At 63.1% G+C, this 8673-nt stretch overlaps 1 protein-coding gene across 1 annotated transcript in view; it reads right to left on the bottom strand.

Annotated features, from left to right (window-relative positions):
- The window catches only part of EIF1 (eukaryotic translation initiation factor 1), a 10313-nt gene extending 1809 nt beyond the window's left edge, over positions 1-8504 (bottom strand). Inside the window, exon 1 of the mRNA XM_008923960.3 lies at positions 8388-8504. Within this exon, the coding sequence (XP_008922208.3) occupies positions 8388-8504 (117 nt within the window). The remainder of the gene's footprint in view (positions 1-8387) is intronic.
- Positions 8505-8673: the final 169 nt, after the last annotated feature.

The following is an 8673-nucleotide window of genomic DNA, read 5'->3' as shown; positions in this document are numbered from 1 at the left end:
CCCCAAAATCCCTCCAAATCCCCATGTTAGCCCCACCAAGACCCTCTCAGGACACCCCAAAAGCCCCCTGGGAACGTAAAAACCCTTCCAAACCCCCTTCCCGCCTCCCAAATGTCCTTGGGACCCTCGAACCTCCCCAAAATCTCCTTGGGACACCCCCCCCGCCTGGACCCCATTCCTGCCAGTCCTGCACCGGCCTCGGGGCTCCTGTGGCCGCTCCGGGTGTTTGCTCGGCTGCCCTCGCAGCCCTCAGTGCGCGGTGTGACCCCCAGCCCGGGGTGACAGAGCTCTGCCATGCCCGGTGCCCACTCTGACACCCAGTTTGGGGTTGTCACCAGCTGTGTCCCACGTGCAGGCAGCCCAGGATGCTGCTCCCAGGCCGCTGGCAGGGAGATGCTCCGAGGACACACGGTCCTGGAGCGGGGCTGGGGCTCTGCTGCCAAGGGGGAGACGCTGAAGGTGTCCCTGGAATCTGCCAGGAGAGGAAGGGGTTTATGTTTAAACATGTGACATGTCCCCCTGGCACTTGAGTCCTAATTTGAGGCCCCAGAGCCTGGCTCTCTGTTGGGATTGAGCTGCTGAACACGGACATTCCACGGACAAACCCCCAGCCTGGCGGGTGTGTCCCCAGTGGCTCAGCCCAGCACGGGGGCTGCTGGCACAGGGACACCACATCCTGCTCGGAACAGGTGCTAAAAATACCTCAAGACTCCAGATATGAGGGACAGTAAATCCCCTGCACAGTTACGGGAATCAAAAGCCATCCAGATCCAGACAGAGCGTGAACTCTCCTCTGGGAGCGGGTTAGAGCTGCACACAGAGTGGGAATGTCATCCCTGGGGACCGTGGGCCTGCGGGGCTGGGGACTGTTTGTCTGGAGCTCCTCAGCTCTGTTCGGATCCCGACTGTGTAGGTGTCCCTGCTCCCCTTGGATCCATCTCTGGAGCACGACGTGGGCTCAGCAGGTTACTGGCAGCTGGGTGTGCTGCCATCTGCGGCTCTGGCAGCCCTCGCTCGCTCGGGCGTTGCATCATTCTTGGGGGTTTTATTTAAGATAAAGGCAAATGGTGTCTCTTGCACCAGGCAGAGGGAACCGTTTGCGATGCCGTGTTCCAGGATCTCTCTGGTGTCTCTGGAGCATTTGTCACTTCTGTATGTGACAGATCAGCTGCAGAGCTGGCTGAAATTGTCATGAAAATGTGAATTTGCTCCACGACCACCTTGAACAAGCAGATGGCTCTCCTCTCCTCTGTTTCTGATCAGGTTCTCCTTTCTCCCAGAGGAGCCATCTCTCACAGCCACATGGTGGAGTAGCCAGACAGGGGAGGCAATTAGAGGTTTGCACTGCATCTTTCTGCTGGAGGCATTTCCAAGTCCTCGCTGCAGCCAAAGGGCTGCTTTTCATATTCCACACCAAACACTGGCAGAGCCATTGGTACCTCCAGTCTGGTGTCAGCTCTGGGCACACCGGCCAGGATGTCCAGGACACCCCAGCTGATTGATCAGCATCACTTCAGGTCCACAGAGTCCATGTGGCACACCCCTGTTGTGCCCCCCAGAGCCTTTGGCCCAAGACAAAAAGAGGGGAGTGTGTTTGGGACACCAGGGCTGAGCACTGTCAGGGAAGTATTGCATCAGATTTTGTCCTTCAGAGCTGGCACCTGCAGTCACGAGTGGCATTGGCTGGGCCCCGGGGCCGAGCCCCCTGCACCTTCCTCACCTCTGGGTGCTGGTCCTGCCCTGTCCTGCCCGATGAGGTGCCGCTCCCGGCTCCCCACGAGGTGGCAATGCCGGTCTCCTGCAGGAGCATCTCCGGAGGCAGCACCGAGCTGCTGCCGTGTCCTTGTGCCTGGTCCCCGGCAGACAATCGGCCTTTGCCCCCCCGCGCTGTGCGGGGGCTCCGTGCACCGCAAACCCCGTGCGGGGGCCGTGGCAGTGCCAGGTGACCTGCCAGGGTCGGCTCAGGGGCAGCAGGAGGAGCAGGGGGGCCCAGAGCCACCCGAGTCCTGTGACACTGTCACTGCTCACTCGAAGGCACTGCAGTGGTGCTGGGGGCTGGGGTGGCTCCTGGGCACCCTCGTGTGCCTTGGCAGCGAGTGGCACAGGCAGCCCTGCAATAAGGAAACATGATGGTGGCGAGGGCAGGGCCTGCCCAGCACCGGTGCCCCTGCCAGTGCCGGGGATCCTGGGGGGACGCTCCCCTGTGCCCCTGTGTGTGTGTGGCCTGGGGAGCCCAGGGTGATGCAGCCCCACCCTGCCTGTGAGGGTCCTGCAGCAGTGGCCCCGAGGGCTTCCAGGGGCTCTTGGTGGGTGACCAGCCCGGGGTTACTACAGGTCTCTCCCCATTGTGTCCTGCAAGGCCATTTCACCCTGTGCTCTAAGTGGGGGGTCTTGGTGCCCCCCAGAACACCCGGGAAGTGCAGCAGAAGGAAAGGAATCACCCCAGCATTCTCCCGCAGCTCAGCAATGCCCTCCGGGCTGGGACATTCCTAGAAACCAGCTTTTCTCCTCCAACATCCTTCCTGCAGCCTCTGTGCGACTGCTCAGACGGGATTCAGGATGAGCTGGATGTCTGATGTACAGTATTTGATCCCATTAATCAGCACGGGCAGCACTGACAGGCGTCAGCCTGGTGATTAACCTGCTCCTGGAAAGAGCTGCGGCATGGCCGGGTGAGCCCGGCTGTCACGGGGCCAGTGGCAGCTCAGGGAATCCCTGCTCGAGTCCCACATTCCCTTTCTTGCACAGCTATTCCTGGCATTCACATCCCAAAGCCTGCAGACCCTGGGCTGTCATGTGAACTGGCTGCTGCCCACCCACGGTTGGGGCCTGTGGGATGCTTGCTGTGGTCCCAGCTGTCGGATGCTCTGGGATGAAGGCACCGGACACGGTGTGACAGACAATCAAAGGGTCCCACACGCCTCCCCCTCACAGCCCCTCTGCCCTGTGTGTGCACCAAGGGCCGGCACATCCCGATTCCTGTCCACCCAGTGACCTCCGGGGCATTGCTGTGGCTTCGGGTGTGTCACAATCACTCGTTTAAGGGTGTTTATTCACCCTCCCTCGCACTGCTCAGCTCCCGCTTCCCCCGGCGGGGCCCCCTCCCTGCACTGCTGTGACTCCGCTGCTCTCCGCGAGGTGCCAGGAGAGCTCCAAGCACGGGCTGAGCCCGGCCATGCTGCCGGGGCAGGTGAGCGGGCACGGCCCCGGCTCGGCCCCCCTGCCGGTACCTGTGCGCAAGCGATGGAACAAGGCAGCTCTGTCCCTCCCGGCCTGGGGACAGAGGTGCTGGGGGGTTCTCCCAGGGAGGGTTCTCCAGGATCCTGGAGATCCCATGGTTTTCCTGCAGAGGAGAGGTGCTGCACCCACAGGGATTCCCCAGGCAGAGATAGATGCCCTGTGTAGATGTCACTCCACACTCACATCGCAGGGGATACATCAAATAACTGTCCACCTTGTCAGGGCTGTCCCTTGGCTGGGGACTCACATCAGCCTGGAGCAAACCTGACACGGGAACAGGGGTCACGGGCACTGGGAAGGGTGGGAGCAGCTCGGGGCAGCAGCTCTGCTCTCCATCAGACACCCACAGAGCACTGGGAGCTCAGGAAGTGCTGGCCCCTGCCTAGTGATGGGGAGCAGGGCTGGAGGGTTTCCTGCAGTGGAGGGGCCCAGCCCAGGCATCGAGGAATGCTGAGCAGCTGGGACAGGCACAGCCATGGCAGGATTTTCATTCCATCTCTCCTGGAGTCGGGAGCTGTCGGCACGAGGCGCAGCCAGCGCGGGGCTGACTCAGAGCCTCGGCATCGGGCAGGAGGATGGGTCGTTCACACACACCGGTGAACCTGCTCCTGCCAGACACGTCCTGCTCTGCTGTCAGACCTGGGCCATGGGACACAGAGCTGCTCCAGTGCCATGGGAAGGGGCAAAGGTGCCAGGCTCAGCTCCCACTGGCTCCCTCACTGCAGCATGGCCAGGCTGGCCAGCAGGAGCAGCCAGGGACACGGGATACAGCTGGGGATGTAACTCATCCCCCACTGCTGCCCTGCACAGCTCCGGCCCTGCTCCAGCCATTCTCAATGTCCCATCCCTGAAAGTGTCCAAGGCCAGGTTGGACAGGGCTTGGAGCAATCTGATCTAGTGGAAGGTGTCCCTGCCCATGGCAGGGGGTTGGAAATGGCTGATCTTTAAGGTGCCTTCCAACCCAAACCCTTCTGGGATTCCATGATTCCGCGGTCCTGCCCTGAAGTCCCCTGCTTTCATCTTCCCCTTCCACTCTGCCTGAGCCAGGCAGTGCCACCCCATTCTGGAGGGAGCTCCCTGCTCCACACCAGGGAGAGAACTTGGGCCAGGGAGAGACCCTGGGATGAACCTTTGCTGGAATCCTGCCAAGCTGGGCTCCTGGCCTGTGCCAGCTCACAACCAGCACCAGCACTGGTGATGTCTGTGGACACAGGATGGGCCCATCTGGGCCCCTTCCAGCCGTGCACCTGAGACCCTCCTCCCAGGTGCCTCACACCCGCCCTGTGCTGCCACTGGCACCACTGGGATCTCGGCAGAGTCATGGCACAGCTGGGGCAGAGGGGATAAGCCTTGCTGAGCAGCTCTCTGTGTCCAGGGGCTCCAAGGCCCATGAGAGGAGCAGCCCCTGCCTTCTCTGGAGCATTGGTGCCCACTTTGCACTGCCACGTGCCCCTCAGCCCAGGCTGGGCTTTCCCCACTGCTCCCTCCTGCCAGGGGAGGTTCCAGCCCAGCTGCCAAACAGCTCAGGCATCTGACCCTGCCCTGGTGTGACAGGGAGTGGACACTGGGCTGAATCCACCTCTCGCTGAGCGAGGGGTAAAGGACAGGAGATTTCTGGGGTTACAGCAGCAGAAATGGCGAGCACGGGGCAGAGCTGTCCCCACTCTGCTGACTCGAGCACAGGGAAGGGGCAGGTGAGGCCGAACACCTCGGTCAGCACCTGCCTCGCTCCGGTTCGTATTTCACTGACGAGGCAAAAGCCGCGTAGAGTGCGAGCCCGTCCCCACGCAGCTCCAGCCGCAGCCCGGCCCCTCCCCTGCCCCGCAGCCCGGCACACTCATCGCTGCCCACGCCAACTCCCTGAGGGCCAAACACTGGCCGTGGGCCAGCGCTCCTTCCCCGCACGCTGGCAGTGCCAAGCCTGGCCGCCCGTCCCGGCACGACGCTGGCGCTGCAGGGATTTGCCTCTTACAAAACACTTGGCTGTGGCACCCGCCCTGCCAGGCTGGGAGCTGGAGCGGGGATCCGGGAGCTGGGATGGCCAAGCTCTGGGGTCCCAGTGCCCCCACTCCCAGAGAGGCATGGAGACAGGCTGGCCTGGGGAAGGGCAGAGGTTGCAGGGGCAGAGGGACACTTGTGGGGACAGCAGCCCGTGGAGTGCCTGAGGTCCTTCGCAGCCACAGCTCACGTTTGGTGCCATGTTGTGCAGCTGCCCAGCCCCTTTGTGCCTGCTCTCACTCCCAGGACTCCCTTGGCACCTCAAGGGTGCAAGAGCAGTGTGTTCAGCTTATCCTGGAGCTGCCTGGACCCTTACCCTTATTCACCCCATCCAGTGTGTGTTGGCCTGGCAGGGGGACAGGGAAACCTCAGCAGGCACTGCCTTGGGGGTCCAGCCCAGAAAAAACAGCTCAGTCACAGCCCCTTCTCTTGGTTATGAGCTGCCAGGGACCCCTGAGCACAGGCATTGCCATAACGACCCTGCTCAGCCGCCGTGTGCTTGGCCTTCCTGGCAGCTCCAGGGCTCACTCCCTGGCATGGGGCTTCTGGGAAAACCAGGTCGAGATGGAGCCGTCCTTTCAGAATGCGGCTCCACTGCAGGTTCTGTGCTCATACCACAGGCTCAGCCCTGCATTTGCCAGAGGCAGAGCCATGGCAGCCGGTCTGGCTCGAGGCAGGTGGATTCAGTGGGATTGGGAGCACCGGGGAAGCCCAGGGTTGGGGTGCCAGGCCCCGAGGCCGCAGTCCCCCAGCCCCACAGCAGGTAATCACCATGCTGGGACTGGGTTTGGTTGAAACCCCATGGGGCTGAGGTTGGAGGTGGAGACACTGCCTGGCTCCAGGGTCCCCAATCACCCACCCCCCTGCCCCAGGGCAGGCTCCAGCTGAATTTCTCTTTTTCCCTTTGCTCCTGAAAAGGAGAAGGAATAAACCTCCCACCACAGGCATTCCTGCCAGGGGGCTTTTTCTGAGCCTGTCAGCCTTGCTGGGAGGAAACACACCACAGGGGACAGGGGCTGCCCAGCGGCCCCCAGGGCAGGAGACCCCTGGGGCTGAGCTGCGGGTGTGTCACCGGCGTTGTTTTGGCTGACAGGGCTGCATCCCTGCCCCGGCTTGTCCCCACGCCCAGCGCCGGGCTGTGATTAGCGAGGCGGGTCCTGCCCGCGTTCCCATCTCCGCGTCAGCACCGCCGCCCTCGCGGGCGCTGCCAGCCGGGCGTGCCCAGCCAGGTGTGCCGCAGCCAGGTGTGCCACAGCCAGGTGTGCCGCCCCGCCGCCGCAGTGCCGAATAAGGAAACCGCCCGCTCCCTTCTGCTTGCAAAACACCTTGGCCTCGGTGCTGTGCTGACGCCGCTTGTTCCCACCAGCTCCTGGGAAGTGCTGGAGGCCAAGATGGCCCCTGATCCCCCCCCGGGCTGCAGCGGAGAGCCCCAGGACCCCGCAAAGCCGATGCTCCAAACCCCTGTGGGGTTGGTCCCTGGGGTCCCAGCCCCCCGTTGGCAGCACAAGGGACATGGGGAGGGCACCCACAGTGGGGCAGCCCCCAGCCATGGGGAGCATGACTCCTAGGACTGGGATATGAAGGAGCTGCTGCCCAGCTGGGGTGAGCCGTGTCCCTGGTGCTGCTGATGACCCACGGAGCAGTGCCGGGCACAGACCTGCACTGGGCCCTCATCCCTGCCACAGCTTCTGCCACAGCACGTTCTGGCCAGGGCAGTTCCAGCCTCCTGGTGATCCCACGGTGGGCTCAGCGCCGGGTCACCGGCACAGGGTGGGAAACACGGCAGCAGCTGGGAGGCAGATGGGCTTGGCAAAGCTGGTTCAGGAACCAGCTGCCTGCATCTCTCTGTGTTCATGGGAGACAGGGAAAGGTGCAGGAACAGGGGGGACTCGGGTCCTTCCCTGCTGGTTCAGCGGCCGGGAGGGATGGGATGTGTCCGAGGGGCTCAGCGGGTCCAGCCCTGTCTGTAGTTTGGGAAAGCTGCCAGCTGGCTGTGGGTGACAGGAGTGCCCTGAGCAGACACAGCCCCTCACCCAGTGAGTCCCATGTGTCCCCTGTCACCGGGGAGCCATCCCCAGCCAAAGCAAAGTAAAGGGCCTGACAGGGCTCCAGTTGAAGGGCCTGACTGGCCGCCCATGAAGCTCCAATCTCTTGGGGATACCGGTGCAAACCCCCCAGTTTCCAGTCATCACAACCACCCGCTCTGACCCCCAGGGAAGAGCAGTCAGACCCCAGCCATGTCGGGTACTGAGCTGCACAGACCCTGCACATGGAATGAAGGCACCAGTGCCCCAGAGACTGTGGGAGCTCCCAGAACAGCAGGAGAGGGGGTCAGGGCTCTCTGCAGCATTTGGGACAAAGTCAAAATGAGGCTGACAGGAGCCCCCCAGTCTCCCAAGCCCACTGGGCTCCCCAGGCAGGGCTGTGGCTGGGCCACGCAGATGGAAAGTTATTTCTCAGAAACTGCCTGATGGTGAAAGTTCTTTCCCAGGTGTGGCACAAGAGGAATGTAAATCCTCTGAAGTCCTGATCTCTCCTGTAATTACTGTCAGACAAGTTTCAGCTTGGAGCTGGGCCGCCCCAGCCCCAGGCGTGGGAGCACGGGGGTGACGCAGCCGGCCCGTCCCTGCAGCACACATGTCCCCTCCTGCCCCAGGAACGCGTCCCATGACTCATGGGGACCATGGGGGTGGTGAGGTGGGCGGCACAGAGGGAAGCACTCACAGTTGGGAGGCTGGGTGGGTGCACCCCAGTGGGCTCATGCAGGTGTAGGGTCCTGTGTCCTCCAACCTGGACGCCTCATGGGGTGACCAAACACCCAGATGCTGCCCCCCCTGCCTTTCCTCAGGGGACAGAGCCCTGTCTGCACTGGCCTGGGCAGTGTCCCGGCCCCAGGGACTCAGCAGACCCAGGAGAAATGTGCCTCCCTGGCTCTGTGGTGGGTCTGGCCATGAAGGACACAGCTGGGCTGGCCATGCCCCTGGCATTCCTCACACTGACCAGCTCCACAGACACTGTGCCCAGGATGTTGCCACTGGGCCAGGGGACATATTCCTGGCAGCTGTGAGCCAGCAGATTCCAAAGGGCCTTGGCTCGTGGGGCTATCAAAACCGAGGGCCACTGCACAGGACTGACAATGTCTGACCCACCTCAGAGGAGCCTGTGTACAGCAGCATCTCGGGGCCAGGGGCTCGGGGTGGGCCCGCTGGGGGCATCCCGAGGGGGAAACACTCGGGTAGGAGTCCTGCACGGCTCCCACACGCCATGGCCGGGACTTTCACCCTCGTGCTGCGCACCTCGGGGTCAGGCACGGGGCTGCAGCAGAGCAGGGACTGCCCCACCGAGGCCGTGTCCCCCCGGCAGTGCCGGGGCTGCACTCGCCGCTGGTGCCAGCAGGACCCTCCCCACAACCCACCAGAACTGCGCACGAGAGGC

The sequence above is a fragment of the Manacus vitellinus genome, unplaced genomic scaffold, assembly GCF_001715985.3.
Source record: "Manacus vitellinus isolate BGI_N305 unplaced genomic scaffold, ASM171598v3 scaffold_72_pilon, whole genome shotgun sequence".
Lineage (NCBI taxonomy): Eukaryota > Metazoa > Chordata > Aves > Passeriformes > Pipridae > Manacus > Manacus vitellinus.
Note: the sequence above shows the minus strand (reverse complement) of the source record. Positions and strands in the feature narration are given on the sequence as shown.